General features: G+C 43.9%; 1 protein-coding gene across 1 annotated transcript; it reads right to left on the bottom strand.

Annotated features, from left to right (window-relative positions):
• Positions 1 to 11,065: 11,065 nt before the first annotated feature.
• Positions 11,066 to 18,569, bottom strand: LOC104496622 (programmed cell death 6-interacting protein-like; the record flags this gene model as incomplete). The annotated part of the gene is made up of 11 exons (XM_010139767.1): positions 11,066 to 11,496; positions 11,974 to 12,194; positions 12,558 to 12,690; positions 12,896 to 12,990; positions 13,693 to 13,827; positions 15,108 to 15,356; positions 16,090 to 16,259; positions 16,500 to 16,611; positions 16,980 to 17,157; positions 17,500 to 17,623; positions 18,347 to 18,569. Coding segments are annotated over 11 exons (1,809 nt in total), but the record flags the coding sequence as incomplete, so codon positions are not given.
• Between the last annotated feature and the right edge of the window lie 594 nt (positions 18,570 to 19,163).

Below are 19,163 nucleotides of genomic sequence, written 5' to 3'. Positions count from 1 at the left end.
TGCCCAACTTGGAAAGCACCAAGCAGAGCGATCAGGTAGTCACGAAAGGCTCGTTTGCCAAAAGGATTAGGAAGAGTCTAAAACTGGTGATGCCTCAGAGGAGAGAGAACAACAACGACCCACCCTGACACCGTCAGGCCATCCGGAGAGAGGAAGAGGTGCTCCGAACCCATCCAGCGGCACAGGCCGTGGTAAGCAAACCACGGTTCTCCACTCTCCACCAGCACCACGTTTCCTGGATTCACGTGGGTCTCCTGGGAGACACGTTGCTTGTGAGCTACAACCATCAAACCACCCAACCATCTCCATCCTGAAGCTGAACTCCTGCCTGACATCCTGTTGGCTAAACTATTTAGTATTAGTTAGGACAGATGGGGACCCTTATCAGGGATTTGGGAAGGATGAGGAAAGCCACAAGTTAAGATTCTTGTACAAGAGGATCATTCTAGGTCTGAGCGCGGGTGGTAAGGAGCAGCAGTTAGCAGAACTTAAAGATGCTGGAAATTATGCAGGTGACTGAAAAACATCCCACGATCTCCTTGTGCGAGCGAGCTGCTGTACTGGGGATGTGACAGGTAGCTCAGCAGCAGACCAAGCGCTACCCGAACCTGCTCTGCTGAGGAGCAAGTTTCAGCTGCTTGTCTGCGTATTAACTCTGCCTTCAGCTTTCCTCCAAACAGGGCCCTAAATTCTAGCAAAGCTGCTGTAACTAAATGAAGAAGAAATGTCAGATCTTTGCTCAACCCGTAATTCTCCAAACAGTCAACAGAAGGAACGTGTCAGTTTGGCTCCCAGAGGAGCAGGACTGGCTGCTGTGTTCACCAGGCCCCCCCTGCAGCCCAAGCCCTTCCAACATCCCTGCAAGCCTCATCCCTTTGCTTAGGTCTCTTACAACAGTGCTGGAGGAGAAAAACAGACCTTGTCCAAAATGAAGTTATTTTTTCTTCAGGAATAAGCCAGACACTTCCATTGAGAGATATCAAATATTTTTGATTGTCAGTAACAAAGGCATTTGAAATCTCACTGCGGCTTCAAGTGCTTCAGCATCGTGAAGGTTAGCTCAGCACGTTCCTCCAACGGTTTGCTGGTGCAGAATTAACCAGGACATACATCATCTCTTTTACAGGCAGCATCGTTTCTGGTATCTTCAGAGATAACCACACGGATCAGGGGGATTATTGTGGCATTAACTGCTCTGATTACACTCCCTACAGTTTAATAACAAGAGCAGTGAGACCGTAGGTGTATCAACAAAGTTTTGGATTTGTGAGCAAAGAAAGTTGGGGGTTATTAGCAGAATGTGAAAAAAGAAAAGGTCACACACTCAAATGTGCCTCTCAGGATACAGCTGACATATTCTGTGGGGCATGAAAAGTGATTTCTCAATATAGCAGCCTGACTTTTCTGATAAGAAGCAACAGGGACTTTGTTAGGAAAGCTGTAGCTCCATCTCGACACATCCAGAGTGCTTTGGCTCCTCGTTACTGCCTTTTAAAGACACCAGCTATGGCATGTACATGCTTTCCGGTCCTATTTATCTGCCAGTGTCTACAGTTTGTTTTGGCTGGGATAGAGTTAATTTTCTTCCCAGCAGCTGGGATGGGGCTGTGGTTTGGATTTGTGCTGGGAACAGTATTGACCACACAGGGATCAATGCGTTTGTGAGTGCTGAGCAGTGCTTACACAGAGCAGTCAAGGCCTTTTCTGCTTCTCAGCCCACTCCACCAGCGAGGGAGCTGGGAGGGGACACAGCCAGGGCAGCTGCCCCCAGCTGACCAAAGGGATATTCCAGACCATATGATGTCAGGCTCAGCAGATAAAGCTGGAGGAAGAGGGATGGGGAGGACATCCGGGGTGACAGCGTTCACCTTCCCAAGTCACTGTTCTATGTGATGGAGCCTGGCTTTCCTGGGCACTGCTCAACGAATTCCTTGTTTGGCTTTGCTCGTGGGTGCAGCTTTCACTTTAAGCTGTCTTTATCTCAGTCTATAGTTCCCTCACTTTTACTGTTCCGATTTTCTCCCCCGTCACATCAGGGAGTGGAGTGAGCAAGGGGCTGGGTGCTGCCAAACTGCCGCCTGGGGTTAAACCACAACATAATTGCACGAGTGGGATTTTTTTTTAATCAATAGGAAGAAACTCACTTGTATTGGAAATAAACAGCTAGGAAAGGGGGTCCTAGTAAAACAGGGGCTGTTAATTGTACTGTTGTTCCTTCTGCCTAATGATTTCCCAAAGAGAGTATCCTGCCCTCTCCATGGAAAGTTTTTGGTTGCTACTTCATGGAGGAGAGCAGAAGAACCTTACAGCTAAAATTACAAGCTACCACTGAGACTGAACATGTTTTTCCCAGGCACATTTACCAAGGATAATGCAGAAGAAGTTTACAGTTCTATTGTTCCAGCTCCCTGCGCTTGTTAAAGTGCAGAAGACAATCTGTAGTGGCTTATTTTGTATCTAAGCAACTGTCAGACTCTGTATCTACTAATAAGAAAGGGTATAATTATATGCTGCTGTTTTAATTAGCAGCAGATGCCTATGTTTATGAAATAAAAAGTAAGATTTTCTGAAGTGCAGAGCCTTGCCTCTATGCAAATTGCAGGAGCACTTTTGCGGGTTCCAAAGGCTTTGTCTGGCTGTGGCAACTTGCTTGGGGCAGGGCTGGGGGCGCACACAGCCAGTCACTGCTGCACGTTAGACCATGGGCTCAGAGCCCAACCCTCCTGAATACCCGTTTGGGAGAGCTGCAGGGCAAGGATAAATCAGTGTCTAATGTGCCTTTTTGACACTCCCAGTGCTGGCACGAAGCAGGTGCTTGTCCCCAATTCAAAGACCAAGAACCACCAGCACAGAGCCTGCTTTGGGCTGCCTAGCTCAGTGCAGAATGTGGTTGCAGAGCGACCGACACAGGGGAGGAATCCTTAACATGGATTTCTGATCTCATCGAGGTGCTTCAGCAGCACAGAGTGATGCAGTGCAGCATTTTTCTTCAGAAGGAATGACAACAGGGGCTACTGCTGAGGGTCCTCCTTTGCGTATAAGAGGAAAAGATGACCTCAAAACAAAATAAAACCCCCAGTCTTTCCAAAACCCATGAAGACACGCGCAGACAGAGAATATAGATGAGAATAACCTTGTCCAGGATAGAAAATATTTGTTAGATGAGTGTCTAATTTCCATTATTCAGTATTTTTAGCCTTGTTTCCATGGAAACAGCACTTGTGTGATGATGCTGTCCTGCAAGGGAGCGAGTGGATGCACATGTGTATGTACATCTGTGTCCTTCTCCTGATCTCCAGCAACTTTGAACACATCTGCCACCAAAGCGGAGGTTCTGAGCACAATCAGATGCAAGCAGTTTTGTGAAAGCATCCAGGTCAGGGAGAAGTGACCTGGTAAGTTCTCCAGCCAAACCAATCTCATTAGACAACAGGAAACCTGCGGGAGAGGAGAACAAGGCCATCCCTATAACTGCTGCACCTCCAGAAGGTGCTTCAGTAGGAAAGCTCAGACTTGCTTGGACATCAAACACTGCAACACACCGCCCACTACAAGGCACAGATCCATGAGAAACCTGTTCTGGGGTTTGGGAGTCAAAGTTCCAGTTTAGAAACTATTAAAATGCAAGACATCCTGCCTGAAGGTTTGGGATGCCAACAGAAAAACTAACATCTGTCTTGCCTCTTTGTCCATCTTTGGGGGGATCTTGTCCTGCCACCTGTACCCTTCGGAAAAAGAAAAAGTAGTCAGCCAAGCTTGGCCCACCTCTTAATTCCTTTGAGGAAAGCTGCTGTGCTGCCTTCCTCCTCGCCAGATGCAGGAGAAAGGGCAGGCTGGACCATCAAGCTCAGCCTGGGAGAAACGCTGAGCACCCATCACTCCATTCCTCATTTCAGGGAGATATAAAGTCCTTTAGCATACCTTCACATTCAGAGTTTTACACTGCTCTGTCACCGTTAGTAATCCAATTACAAGAACTAAGTTACACCAGGCTGCATCTTAGTCGGCTACAAGAGCATGTAAGTGTAACCCATACCTTTGGCTGCTTTTACCACACATTCTCATCGCTAATCCATGCTCCGCAAGAACTGGCAGTCATTTCTCTGCTCGCTGCAGTAGAGGCTGTCAGCAGAGACACACACCAGCTGCTTTCCCACAGAGCCTGAGTTCGCTCTCACCCTTTCTCTGTGGCTCCCAACCAGAGTTCAAGGTCATTTCGAGCAGAAATTTGTTCATATTCCATCCTCCCCATGCACAGCGTTAATGCACAGGGTGCAAAGCAACGCTTGCACAACAGGCATCGCTCGGAGCACGTATGGAGGCAGAAGAGTCTGGCTGAACAAGGCACCTGCTAGCATTTCATTTATCCGCAAGCTTAGGAGCCTCTTTGCTGTGTAGGATATTTGTGACAGCTCTGAGAGCCTCACCCTGAACATGCTTCAAGAAACCAGCCATGCTTAGGGTTAGCTGCATAAACCCACTGTGGCCTCTATCAGTCAGCGCTCCAGAAGAGGAAACGTGTGACTGTCGAGCAGTATTTCAGGATTATCCTCTTCGTACCTCCTGCTACACACACAGACAGTTTTAACAAGCTGTGAGAGGTCGCATGCAGTAGATTTTTACTGGTTACTGAACATGCATGTTTTATGCACCATGTGACAATTTCACCCTGGGCACTCGCTGATCCTCTGCCAGAACCAGCCCCTTACAGCGCGTGTAGTATTTAAGGTCCTATTGTCAGCTCTGTGTCATGGCAGAAACTATCCAAGTCTCCAACAGCACCTTTGGGGCACTTCCCTTTGGCTGCCCAACAGCATCAGCAGTTATTCTAAGTGGTGGCCCATGTCCAGAGGGGAGGAGGAAAATGACGACTCCTGTGTCTGCTATTACCTTTTATTTGATGATTACAGGAGAAGTATTTCATACTAGCAGGGTTATTACCTGATTATGTCGGTCATTGCTACCAGTACTTAACACAACCTGCTGCCCTCCTGCCCCTTAATTAAGAATAATGGGCACAGAAAATTGGGGCTCCATTGCTAAGACTCACTGACAACCCTGTCGTGAAACGCCACGTTTAACACAAAGGAGGGGAAAACCTCTCTAAATGCAGAAAACTATCTTCTAGAGACTTACAGGGAGCATTCTGCTTTCTCCAGTATCTTCACAATCTCTTTCTGTGACCTCCTTCTTCCACCAGCTGGCATCGTTGCATCTTGACCGTTAACAACGCTGTTCCACATTTTCCACACGAGGCCAGTGGTTCTGTTGAGATGCCGAGACTTCCCATCAGTGTTGGGTGAGCTGGGTTCAGGTCATGTCTTTCCATGTATCGCCACCTAACGTTAAGAAGCTGACAGAGCCCGTGGTTATTTATCTACATTTGTGGACTGAAAGTGCGCTGAAAAGTTTTGTTCACCTCAAAGCCACGAGTAAAAGTGTTTCAGCATGGCCATGTGACAACACAGGAGAACAGCAACACACCAGGCAGGGTTTGTTTTCTCTGGATTAACATCTGCTGCTGCGCTAGGTCACACACTCCTTTCCTGCTTGTGGAAGTCAGCAGTTGCTGGAAACCGTTGGCCAGTGAAACATTTACTAATGGAATACGAAATGCTCCCTTGCTAATGAAATAACTATTTAGCAGCAGGGCTGAGTAGAGCAGAAAATCAACTTTCTTACTTCTCCATGTACTTTGAGATACTCCTGCCTACCACCAGTTTGTGGGCTTCTGCACCCTGACCTGCTGTCTCTAGGGGCTGCAGGGTTCACAGCATCCTTCGCTCCAGCACTGCAGCCTGGTTTGTAAGCACCTGCCTTGATTCCTCTACTCAGACTGGTCACTCCATGGATGATCCTACTCATTTCCAAGACCTAACTCCCTGTTAACAGACAGCCTGTGCCAACATTCTGAAACCCACCTGATCTGCTGCATCTTCCCTCCTCCCCTCCAAAGGCCCTCTCTGCCCATCACCAATCCCTAGCTTCCACCCAGCTCTTCAGATCTTCACACCCAGTAGAAGTTATCTTCTCGATCAGGAGCTTTCCTTACCATGAATTCCCCCCTCTTATGGAAGGGACCAACGGCCCCTCGACCCTTAACACTCACCTTTAAGTTCCTTTTCTGTTCAAGTTCTGTTCTGTTTAAGTTCCCCTCCTGTTCAGCTAAAGCTCCTTTCCCCCTTCCCCTTACTGCTGTTGCTCTTTTTTCTGTTTCAGTCAGTTCTCAAGCCCTTTCAACTGGAGTTCTGTTTTCCTTGCACCACCCAGAATGATTTCATGCTGTCAATGTCCTAGGGCCTTTCTTCCATGCTTCCCTCTCTTTCTAAACTCATTCGATAAGCCCCATTTCCTCAGCTATCAGCTGTCTCTCAGCTTTCCCTCTACTTCCTCCCAGCTCTTCCTCCTCTCTGACCACTTCAGCACCTCCTTTCTCCAAGGATTCTTCAGCACCATGTTGCAACATCTGCTGTTAGTGTTGCGGCCACCCCAGAGCTGTTGCTGGGTAGATTCAGAAAAAGACTGTCCAGGCACTAAAGGGAGACACCACCCAAAAGCCAATTAACTCTTGCAGAGCAATAAAGCAGTTGAGGATGACTGCTGTGAAGCCTCACCTATTCCCTCACCTTTGCAGCACTGTGCTCCGAGTCCAATTTGTAGCTGGTGAAGATGGTGGATGTGGGCAGCTGACACAGTGGTCCCTGTGCTTGTCTGGTTCTGCAGTTCAAGCTCCAGGTCATGAACTAAGGAGTGTTCACAGTATCTACATGCATTTAAAATTGGCAATGCTTCATTAAAAGTGATTTGCCTGTCCTTCCTCCAACATGAGATGACCTTTAAAGGTCTGTTCCAACCCAAACTATTCTATAATTCTACAATTCTATGAAGCCAAACCTCTCTCTTTGCATGCAGTCGCACAAAACTAGATCTGCTGCGGAGCACTTCTCAGTTCAGTGATTTCAGCCTGCCCTCTGCTGCGGGCTCGGCAGACAGCACCACGCCACTGCACTGACTCGCCTTTTATTTCCCGCAAACACTAACAGCATGGGCTGGCCCTGTCTTATGTGAATACATGACTCCAAAAAGTTTTGTTTAAACCAGCAAAAATTAAGAGGTCCAATAAGGTGTGACACTGAGGAGACTAGAAAATCCTTAGTAGGAAATCGAGAGCAGCTCTGCAGAGAGGACTGGGGGGTGCTGGTGGGGGAAAGGCTGGACAGGAGCTGGCAATGTGCACTTGCAGCCCAGAAGCCAACGTGCCCCGGGCTCACCCCCAACAGCATGACCGGCAGGTCGAGGGAGGTAGACCGACATTACTTGAGGTCAGTGACAAAGGTTCCTTAAGATGGAAGGACACTCTTAGTCAAAGTTCACCTGAGGTCAAATCTGATTTTGATGCAAGTCTTACCATCGCCCCCGCTGGAAGCCAGAACCACGTCTAATGTGCTTCTGACACCCAGGGGCTGCCAACATGCACAACCCATGCCCACAAAAGCTGGCTGAGGCCAGCTGGGTCAGAGGGCCTGCACCTTGGAACGGGTGACCTTCCCACCAACAGATGCTCCAGCAGCTCCGAGACTGACACTCCAGTACCCAAGAGCGCTTTAGAAGTGCAAACACAGTTATACATCACCACGCAGAACCACCGACGGGATTTAAGGCGAAAGAGCTGAAGGAACAGGGAGCAGTAATTTGTGATGAAGACTCGGTGCCGATTTAGCAGTGCCAGTCATCTAACCTTGATAGGAGAAAGGTTTTCTTTACAGCCTTGTTAGTAGAATTGGTGGCCAGCTTCTCCCAAGGATTTAGAAGTATCACTCCGTTATAGGAGCATACAGTCATTACCATCAGGGACTATTACGCTCCGTTCGGGGAATTAGATGCAAGCCGAAAGGCATCGTTCCGGATGAACATTAAGTGTACACTAGCCAGTAAAAGTTATTGCAGCTCTAAATTTGAGTCCAAACCAGAAAAATCTCAGCCCAAGATCAAGTTTTCGGTTATTTATCAGAGCATAAAAGCATAAGGGAATGCACTTGGAACAACTGATAAAAAATAGTCAAAATTTCAGCAGTATTGAACTAACAAAAAGGGTGTCATTTTTCTCTAAATAATAAAGACCGATCATTTTAAATAAAACACTCAGGAGTCACAATAAATCCAAGAAGCTAGCAGGTGGCTAATGCCAGTCAAAAGTGACAACAACAGAAAGCCCCAAATCCTCCCCACAAACAACAGAAAAAAGCAACTTTGAGTGTTGCTCTGCTGCAATAGCTCACCTTCTCCAGAGCTGGAACTTCCAAAACAGTTTCTTTTAAACTACAAGTCTTGAAGATTCAGGTAGCTTCATCCACTAGTGTCCAATCAACATTTAAACACTTGACCGCTTGGCTTAGTCTGGTTTAACCTTCTGTGAGGATAAATGTGTGCCAGGAAACAGGTTCCGAGATGGAAGTCACTTCAGAACCGCCCATGTTTTAGCAACAAAAAGGTACATCTCTTGGCTAATGCGAATAAAAAACCTCCCCTGCTTTCTAAAGCATTTTTTCCACTTTCAGCCACCTGGCAACAGGTAGTGTTGTTTCAGAATGTCGAAGTCCAAGTATGGCCTCAAGGTGCTTTGAAATAGCAAAGGACTGTTCAGTGTAATCCAGACTAGATCCCACAGATCAGCCCTAAAAACACTCAAAATAATCCCACATGCTACTTGGGACCAGAGTAAAAGAACAATCATTGGCTGGCAAGGTCAAATTAGCGGCCAGGAAAGATGGTGCTTTCTCTATGGGCTGAAACCACAACAAAAAGAAAAAAATGAAAGACCTACCAGCCCTACAATGTTTGGTCTGATACACCAAGTGCCTTCGCCACAGCGCAAACTCACTCGGGGGCCCGTGACCTGTTCCATCCTCTCCGCAATAACATTTGTCTGAAGCCAAAGGACTCAAGAGAAAAGCCATGAAATCAGGTTTTCTAACTGATTTTTTAATAAACTATAGAAGAACAAGGCAACATTTCAACCAAAGTCATGACAGCTGCATGCTTAAAAGCAGGTACATACATGTCTCTGGATTTTTTCTGTTCTCTTTAGAAAAAAATAAAGGAAAAACTGGTTGGGTCAGAGCTGAATGTAACACAGATCTCTACATATATTCAAATAATCACAGACTAAAGCAAGCTGTAACACAACTGGAAAAAAATAAAAGGTTTTAACAGTGTTTCCAGATCTACGAAATCTTAAAAAGGAAATTTCCATTCTAGGAATCTTTATGCTGAACCAAGCGACCTTTTTATACAGCATTAAAGTAAGGTTTTTTTGAGTTGAGGCACTAGGAACAAACTTACACAATAGCTCAAATGGTAACTGAAAAATCTACAGGCAATAAACTACTAGAAATTTAGAACTTAAAAGGGTTCCTTAGACTCACTCTTGCTCACATTGACACAGTGAAGTTACGTGGAAAACTACTGCTTTTCCAGTTAGAGTAAAATCAGGATCCGATTGTTGGTTCCCAAGTTCCCTTCCCAGCTTTACCTCATTGTCCTTGCTTGCCTCCTACAGATTCTCATCATCGGAAAAAAGTTCCTAAGTGGGGTGGCACAGGAACCTCTCCAAGGTTGATAACGAAATGCAAAGTACCTGCATGATGCTGCATTCCCTGACTTCCTCCTGTTCCCCCTCATCACCGAGCTCCTACAGGGTTAATAGATTTGTGGAGAATTAGATACTCATGTTCTACGAGGGATGCTTATTTTTACCTTTAGATCCACATTTTCTAGGGGGGCCAGTCAGGGACTATTAAGGGCAAGCAGTGATGGTACTAAGGACAAAGTGATTGGAGCAATCACTTGGCAAGAAGAACTTGAGTCAAAAAGAAAGGAGCTCATCTGGGTATTTTATGCTGCTTTCTTTATGAGGACAAGTATTCAAGATCCAGTGAGGTTTCCACCCAGATGCTACAATGACTGGGACCCTCCAATATACATTAAAATATACCTCAATATTTTCATCAGGCACTTAAATAGAAAAACAAAGCAGAAACATGGAACACAGGTATCGTGGTAGCTCATCTGTAAGGCCAGAACATCTTGGATGAAGCACTCGGGAAATCAACTGAGCCCACAGAACCAAGTAACTCTCAGCAAGGGCTGAAGCAGACAAGCATGCTAAAAAAAAAAAAAAGAACAAGACTGAAAGATGGTTAGTAAATATTCGGTAGAAGCCATTAACCACAAACTTTTATTCTTCACTAACTAATGCAAAATGAAGTGTAAGGTTATTAATCCCTTGAGAAGATGGATCCAAAAATAAACATTCAATGTGCTTTCATTTACAACATACTTTTTTCCCCTCCCACAAAAAAAAAAGTTTCTCCACCGATAACAAGCTCCCTGAGGGAATACATTAATTTTCTTTTTTCAGGGAAAAAAGCAATCATTTAAAAGCATAATATGAAAAGCTCCAACTATCAACAGTCTCCCTGTTCCGAGCCCTAACACATTTCTGATCGCTGCTTCTTTGGAAAACGTGGGTTAGACCCAGTCACTGGTCCTGCAAGAGGGACCCTGATCTCCTTTTAGGTACAGTAACTCTTCAAACAGTTATTAACATGTTTTAGTCCAATACACTAAGCTATAGGAAAATTCTACCCGCAAGATCTACCAATAATTAAATAGTTAATTGCAGGCTCTGTCACAAAAATAGAGAGCCAAAGAGAAGGGGTGGAAATTCCCTGTAAGGCTACAGGCTTGAGAGCTCCTTTGTTATGCAAGACAAGGGGCCAACGAAAGCATCTACAGACACACAGAACACCTTTTTATGTAAGGAGAATGCCAAGTGTTTAAACCATTCTGAAGTAATTTATTTTTTTACTGACAATTTACAAGGCCTTGATTATTAGACAAAATAGCGTATTTTAACTCAAAAAAATACAAACCAAGAGAGTATAGAAGGAAATGCTATATGGTTCTGTAGAATATATCACACCCAGTGCACGCACTGCTTCACTTTTCTCATCCAAACCTATTTGTTACTTAGGATTTTTGCAAAGGAATTATTTTGGTCTAGCCGACATGTAGTGTACAGTTTCCGATCACCGAATTAGGCTCTAATTCTGGCATTAGTCTAGAGTCTGAACCACTGCAGCAGATCTTTGGAGTGTTTAGTGTAATCAAAAACCTCATCTAGACATTTTGGAGCAGTTAGCAATCAAGGAGAGTTACAGACCGCATACAGTTCAGTGTGGTACGTTAACCGAAGCTAGAAGTTTTAGTATGCTTATTGCCAATTCCTCCCAAATTTGAACAAGCAGAGCTTTGTTGCAGATACATTATTGCTGAGGGTAATAAGGCTGTTGAGGAAAAGAATATCCAGGTTGTTGAGGTGGCGGATATGGTGCTTGTCCCGGGTTCTGATACATGGGTGAGGGCGCGTATGGCAGATTATATTGACCATACATGTATGGGTTGTAGCCCATGGGCATTGGCATCTGGCAATACCTGGTGGGGGAGAAAAAAGCAGCATACTTCAGTCGCAAAACACTGATAATGTTAATTTACAAATTAGGACTCATTAACAGGCAGAGAAAGACACGCAATTACTGCAAATGCTTTCCTTCGATGTCCCCTTATGCATAGCACCAAGGGTGGTAACTCCCAAGGATCAAATACGAAAAAAAATGACAATGTGTGGAACAGAAATGCAGACGGAAGGTGGAGTCAAGGCAACTTACTGGAACCAGAACTCATCTACATTGATTCTCTCATGTTTAATATCATGGTCCATATTTTAACACCTGCTAAGCCTGCTACTCAAGAATGACATGATTAAAACAAACAAAAAAAAAAACAACTTCCCTGCAACACTAAACACATCTTCAGTTATACCAATAACTGACTTTGAAATGCCATATGCAGGCAACAAGTGATTTTCGATACCAGGCTAACAAACTGCTGCCGAAGCACTCCACAGCTTACCCTGGGTAACCTGGATAAGTTGGGTAAGGAGGTCCCTGGGCCTGGGAAGGTGCGGTGCTGGCTGCTGGCGCACTGGCTCCTGGCACACTGGCTCCTGGAGCAGGAGCCGGAGCAGAAGTGGGAGCTGCAGCTGTTCCAGAGGGTGCTGACGCAGAAGAGGAGCTGCTTGCTGCAGAGATCACTGGTGGTGGTGGCCGTGCTGGTGGCTGTGGTTTAGTCCCCTAACAAAACAAAGTGAATTAAGCTGGAGCTTCTTTCTGAAGTCTTTGAATTAAAAGCTGTGGTCATGCGACCAGTTGACTTTTATTTTTATTTCTCATTTAGACAGATATTCTATATTTAGTCTATACAGGTAACGACGAGAAGCATCTAACAAGCAATAAGCTTTCCATTTCAAACCTGTAAATTATGAAGGCCAGTAAGTAGATAATACACCTCTCTGCAAGGCCTCTAGCCTCTGCCCTGCACTTCACCACATTTCCCAGTATCTTAAGGGAGCGATATACACCAATTACAGACGAGTTTGGAGATCCGAAGAACGGACTTTCTATTTTCAACCCACTAATTGCACATTGTATACTTACCACCATGGTTCTGGGTGCTGGAGTAGGAGTCGGCGACGCAGCAGGCTTACTTCCTCCAGCTGACGTGGTCTGGTACGTAGGCAGAGGAATAGAGGGAGCGCTGGGTTCCCTGGCAATGCTTTGCTGCAAATCTCTGTTAAAAGCAAACGAGCAAACATCCAGCTTAGTCTAAGAGCTGTTTGTTACACACTTCAGCAAGCTAAGCTAAAGGGATGCAACAGAATAAATCTAGTATTTAAAGCATGATCACTGAGCTAGCTCGAATGAAATTGGGTGTCCTAATCACTTTCACAGAAACATTGTTCCTACAAAGCTTAAACAAAACATTGAAGTCTTACTTGAGCAGTTCATCTCTTTCAGTCTTGCGAGCAAAGACAATGTCACTGCATTTGTTTTGGAATTTCAGCAGAATCTCTGTCAGCTCATTGTAAAACTGGTGAAAAAAACAAATCAACCAACATGTTTGATCAATACTTTCAGATTCCATGCTAACATATTTCTATAAATATTAAAATAGTTTAAGACAAGTAGAATTTTTTTAATCCTATTTTTTAAAGGTTAATTTTTTTAACTGTACTGCCTTCCGTCAGTTCCACGTGTTTAATTTGTATAGGCATTTCAGAGTCTTAGTTTTTTTCCCCCCTCTAGTGAGCTATCAACAAACCACCAAAAAGAACTTCAGACAGAAGCAGTAAGATACTTTCCAGAAGCCCAGATCAAAAAACACAAGCTAAATAAAGCCCTCCTCATCTCTCCTCACTTATGCAGTAGCAGTACATAAACCACAAATTTGATAAGGTGATTAAATACCGTGGGAGAACAGATGAAAGAATTCCTCAGATAAAACAGCTCATCTGGGTACTTCAGCATCAGTTACTCAGCTGTAATTAACAACTTTCCTATTTTAATACAAAGCAATGCTCAGAAAAGCTTCCTTTTCAGATAGGAATGAGGAAGCATTTCTCAGCTGTCCAAACAATCAAAATTGGAGCAACTCGCTGTCCTCCTTCAGCAGTAAAATCCTCAACAACATACCTCTCCTCTAGCGTGTCTGCAAAGTTTATTACAATTTCATTCATGTTTCATTGTGTAAATCATGAAAAAAGTTCTTCCAATCCCTTATGCATTATCATACCTTTGTGCCTTCTTTTAAATTGGCTACAAGTTCCACGAAGTTGTCATTTGCTACAGCCAAGTTCTTCAAAACTTCTTCTCTTAAATTCGATTCGTTGTTTGATTGTTTCATCTTTGAGAAATCCTGATGTGCATTCTTAAAAAAAGGGAAAAAATAAGCCGTGAAGAGTAACAGAAGCAAGATCCTGGATGCTGGGGTTTTTTCCTCCCTTACTTGTTGCTTCCACCCTGTTTTCCCAATACCTGCCTTTGCTCACCTTATATCCACACCTCGTACTTCAACATTCGCTCTCTGCCAAGCGCAGTGGCTGTTTCAGAACTCTATTAACTCCCTGGCAGTAGGTTTTTTAATTACCTGTTCTGTTGCAGGCTGCCATCAGCTAATTCTCAAGCTCATGCTGCAGACTTTCTTTCAGAGGCTACACTAATTAGGCTCTCTCCTGTACTACCCTCCACTGATACGCACAAAATCACACTGAAAGTGTTTTAAAGAAGTGCTAGCTCAGATTTGGTTGACATTGGCAAGCTATTAAAAGGACAGGGAAGTGGAAAATTTACAGCAGGATCACCTACACCTCAGTGCTTTTGAGAAAATAGAGACTAACTCAGCTGCCAGAGGCAGCCAAACTTGAACTCCAGGCCATTCAAACATCAAAGTCATATTCAAGATTAAGTTTATTACGTTCAAAGGTGCCTGAATATAAAATACTTGATAAATATGGGCCATATGGTCATTTAGAAACAACTTTTTCCCTTTTGGAGAAGTCTTATTCTTGCAATCCAAGCTGCAGTCAGAAGCTGCAAGTACTCTTGGGCACAAATAGGCCCCAGCATTACTCAAGCCACTACTGTCACTTGGTCCAAGCACTAAGACCTCCTCTCCTGCCAGACCCTAGGCTAGTGTTACTGATAAATTAAGGCTGACTTTACAAAGTCCAGAAAACTTAATTTTCACTTTGATGAGCTTTGCACATGCTAGAAGTCAAGCACATTGTTGACAGCAATTTAAAATAAGCCAGCGTGTACTTCAGAGACTCGAAATGTCTCCTAGAAGGCAGTAAGGACAGGTCTCCTTATCCCAGAACAAAGAACTAGGATGAGGTAAGGAGAAAAATCTAACACAAGCCCCAAAACTTCCTAACACACCAGTTCAGCTTCTTCCAAGGGCAAAGCAGAACTGGGCCAAGAAAAGGTCCACGAGAATTTACACACTGGGGCGCTGGGAGAGTCTGCCAAAACTTCTCATTTTTGCGTTCACTGGGGAGAGAACACCCCTGTACCGTCAGCAGATCAGGGGAGGAAAGGTGTATCGAGCAGGCTACAACAGAGCAATAAGCAGAACACAGTAGAAAGCCCTGAGGGATAGGGGAATCCCTGCCCCTTAGTTGAAGATGAAAGAAGACAGGAGCCACGTACCTGAATGTTTTTGAGAAGTTCTTCCTGCTGCTTTAGGGACCCTTGCACTTTCTCCTTGTAACTTCCATAAATCCTGTCCAACTCAGTCTCAGAGATTGCCTCCTCATTTATTGCACCATCCTGCGCAAGGGCAGTCAGGAACTTGCTTGTCATGTCAAAATTGACAGATTTCAGGTCATTTTCCAGTTGTTCTCTCTCCTTCTTCACTTCATCCAGATTGGCCAGCAAAGTTCTTAAGACGTTAACAACCTAGGCAATAGAAGTTGTCGGGAGTCGGCATGTTTAGAGGAATTCTTGCACAAGTTTACTCTATCCCTTGTTTCCACCCTGCACTCCTCACTTACGCCAGCAACACTGTTGTTTATAGGGGTGTTTGAGATGACAAAACAGGACAAACGGCAACCAAAGATCTTTGAGCATTCCTCAAGCTAATTCTCCCCCAGAGGTCTGCTTCCACTAACAACACTGAGTTACCACAAACACTTTTAAATCTATTTTTTTAATCTGATCCGATACCTTCCAGTAGGATATTCTAAAAATGGCAGTCAAAACCACTGACTTCAAATCACTCCTTCGAGAAAAATCATTGTGATGAGCCATGACTTTCCTGGAAAGCTAATTCATGTCATTGCCTAATATTTTAAAACACTGAACTCTGTCTTTCACATCATTTAATTGTCCCAAGAACCCAAGCACTACAGCCCAGCACCCCGCACAACAAAAGTATCCATCAAGGATTGCTTCGTTTAGACTAGCCAACCCGTCTTGCTGCCCATGGAGATCGACCTTGTTCACACTAGGTGTGATAAAATAGACACAAGCAAGTTTTAAACAAAAAGGCAACTTCTCTTCCACGTGTGAGTTACCTCCTGTACCAGTTGGGACCGAGCAGCTAAGGACTGGCTCCCACAACAATTCAAAGTTTACTTTGTGAGACAAATCACACTTCTATTCAAAACAGAGACAAATTTCCATGCTTTACCTCGCTTCCTTGCAATGTTTTGGCTGGGTTGGCAGAAGGGATGGCTGCGTTGAGCTCCGCCTCGGGCTTACACAGCAGCGCAATGGTATCGCGGTGGGACTGATAGCGCTCCTTAACCTGGCCATCGGCTTGCACAGCTCTGTTCAAAATGTTGTGGTAATTGGCTCCCTCTGGCGGTACAAGGGAAAAAAAAAGGTGTTTATATAATTTTAAAACACTTTATTCAAGTCTGCTATTGTGTCATCTCTCAACTCCAAATAATGGTGCAGATTGCAGTAACATTTTGGCATAACCTGTCCTAAACAGAAATTTATATCTTTAAGGATAATAGAGGCTACTTTAATTGACACAATGAAAATGGACATTTTTAGAGCATCCCCAAAACCCAAAGCATGAAACATGAACTGTACCTGCCCTTAAAGGCTTATAGAGTTCATTGGATGGTGTTCGCTGCCAGCGCTCTTTGAATTTTGTTCGCAGGTCATTGTCTGTGCTTTCTTCTTCATCTAATAATCTTAGTGACTACAAGAGGAAAGTGTTACATGCATTGTAAACTGTTCTAAACGTGAAATAGCTCCAAAATTTACGGCCAGTGTAGAAAATACAGTTAATGCTTATACATCCTTCATAAATTTAATTTGGCAAATAGAAAAACAGGCACAAAAGGCACATATCACCCAAATTTCTCCAGAGTGCTTCCACCCCCCAACAATTTTAAACAAAATACTTATAAGAGAACATCCACGTGACAGCGCCACTTTTGTATGGACTAAACACTTAAATGGTGTATTTTTAAAGTGCTGTTAAAGTTAGAAGCATTTTCTACAGCCATTTAAAGAAAAAAGCTCAGTGGAGGTGTTTAAGACTGTGTTAGTGGTTGCTGAACTCACTTCATCTAGAATTTCTTTGTTCCTTTGTAGGAGTTCAGGCAGATCTTTGATCAGCTGGTCAACGGTCTGAATTCCTCCCTGTTCAATCACAGACTTAGACTTGTTTAGAATAGATTGAGGGACGGTATCGCCAGACACATCTTCGATAGCAGCAGGAAGATTGAGGGATGCCAACACACTGGAAAAGGCAACACATTACATGGCAACTTGATGGCAGTGTTAGATGGGTTTCTCCTGTGGACAACACTGTTATCCAAGCAAGCACAGTCAATTCCCATGGAGGTACTTTGGACAGACAGTGCAAAATGAAAACTCTAACTCATTCCTCAACAAAAATAAGTTTCAAAGCTCTTAAAAGCTAAACAAATCCTCATCTTTTAGCTCTTAGGCAAGGTGGCAAACATTTCCAGTAGTAACGATCCGCTAGATAAAGGACCAACTGTCTAGAGTTACACTCCTACCTTTCAGTTGACATTTTTTTTATACCCTCTTGATCGCTTTAAGAGGCCGCCATACTCACCCATTTGCCAGATTTGTGGCTTCTCTCATCTGGGCTATTAACCTGTTTACCAGATCGGCCTTTCTCTGGTTATAAACGCTCACAGATTGCTGAACTTGCAAGGGAACCATCTTCTCAAACAGGTCTGCAATTAAAGCAGCACAAATCACTCAAGTTGCACTGGGAAGGCAAAAGGACACAAACATCTTCGCAGCTCTTTAGCACAGGTTGTATTACAGAGACCGAGCTAAACAGTGTAAGATACTCTCCCCCACTCTCCAAGAGGTCTTTAAAAAATATTTCTACAGGTCTTCAGATTAGATTTCAGTTTTCAGGCCTGAAATTGATTTAAAAGTAATTTGAAGGTGTTCTATTCAAAACAATTGTAGGATTACAAATCACATTTTCCTCACAGCTTCCTTTAAAAAAACAGTATTAGAAATGAAGAAAATGAGAAAGGGAAGAGAATCGTTTTTCAGAACTCCCCTGTAGAGCCAATAAACTGAAATTTTTCAGCCAGCATCTAGATTAGTTAAGATTGTACGATGGGATGTTTCCCTTCCATTAGTGCTCCTTCTGAAATGAAAAGGGTTGGTTGAATAGAGAAAATACAGTCACTGAGAAACTCGAAGAGAAGGGCACATTGCAGACAGTGATTTTCAACCTGTGGTTTATTCTGCCCCTACTTCCTATCATCAAGTAGGACAACAAACAACTGGAAAAGACAAACAGCACTTTCAAAACCACTGCTGTATACTCAAAGCAACCGAGAAGTATAAATCCACTTCTTCCTGGTACAAATTAAGTTCGGTGGCCACGTGTTTCACGAGAAAACTGTTACCCTGTGTGCTCCCCACACCTCACTCACCAGTGAATTTCTGACTGAGGGGAACAACAACCGGAGTTGACTTCACAAGACTGGCTTTTCCGATGGCCTCCAAATCCTTCAGGTCAGGAACCCGGTCGTGGTAAATGAAGTCATTGTCTTTTTTGGCAGCTGTAAGCGCACGGTTGATTTTGTCAACCAGATCTTTAACGTTTATATATTCATCGTAACGAGATGCCACGGTTTTCACCAAGTCTGCTGCATGCTAAAAAAATAAAACTAAAGTTGAAATAACTTCTCCTCCTGCCTTTTATATACCTAGGAAAACAGGTAAGCGCTTCCCAGTTAGCCAAGTAACTACTACCAATGTACATGAGCATTATTCTGTTCTTAAGAGAATATTCTCCCCTCTTACATATCAAAAGAAGGAGGGAGGGGAGTCAAGTCTGCTGCATGCTAAAAAAATAAAACTAGAGTTAAAGTTGAAATAACTTCTCCTCCTGCCTTTTATATACCTAGGAAAACAGGTAAGCGCTTCCCAGTTAGCCAAGTAACTACTACCAATGTACATGAGCATTATTCTGTTCTTAAGAGAATATTCTCCCCTCTTACATATCAAAAGAAGGAGGGAGGGGAGTAACATCCATTTTACAAAATATTATCACGTTGTTTCATAAAACCCACAGGTTGGTTTCATACAGCAAGCGCTGCAAATTGTTTCTCAAACCCTGCTCACAGTCATGAAGGAAGAGGCCAGAGTTGTGCTTTTCACATCTGCCACTAACAGCCCGTTATTTAACCTCGGGCTCAGAAACTACAGAAACCACGCTGGAATCCTACTGCAAATTAAAACACAACA

This window comes from Buceros rhinoceros, unplaced genomic scaffold (genome assembly GCF_000710305.1).
Source record: "Buceros rhinoceros silvestris isolate BGI_N320 unplaced genomic scaffold, ASM71030v1 scaffold10607, whole genome shotgun sequence".
NCBI classification, from domain to species: domain Eukaryota; kingdom Metazoa; phylum Chordata; class Aves; order Bucerotiformes; family Bucerotidae; genus Buceros; species Buceros rhinoceros.
Note: the sequence above shows the minus strand (reverse complement) of the source record. Positions and strands in the feature narration are given on the sequence as shown.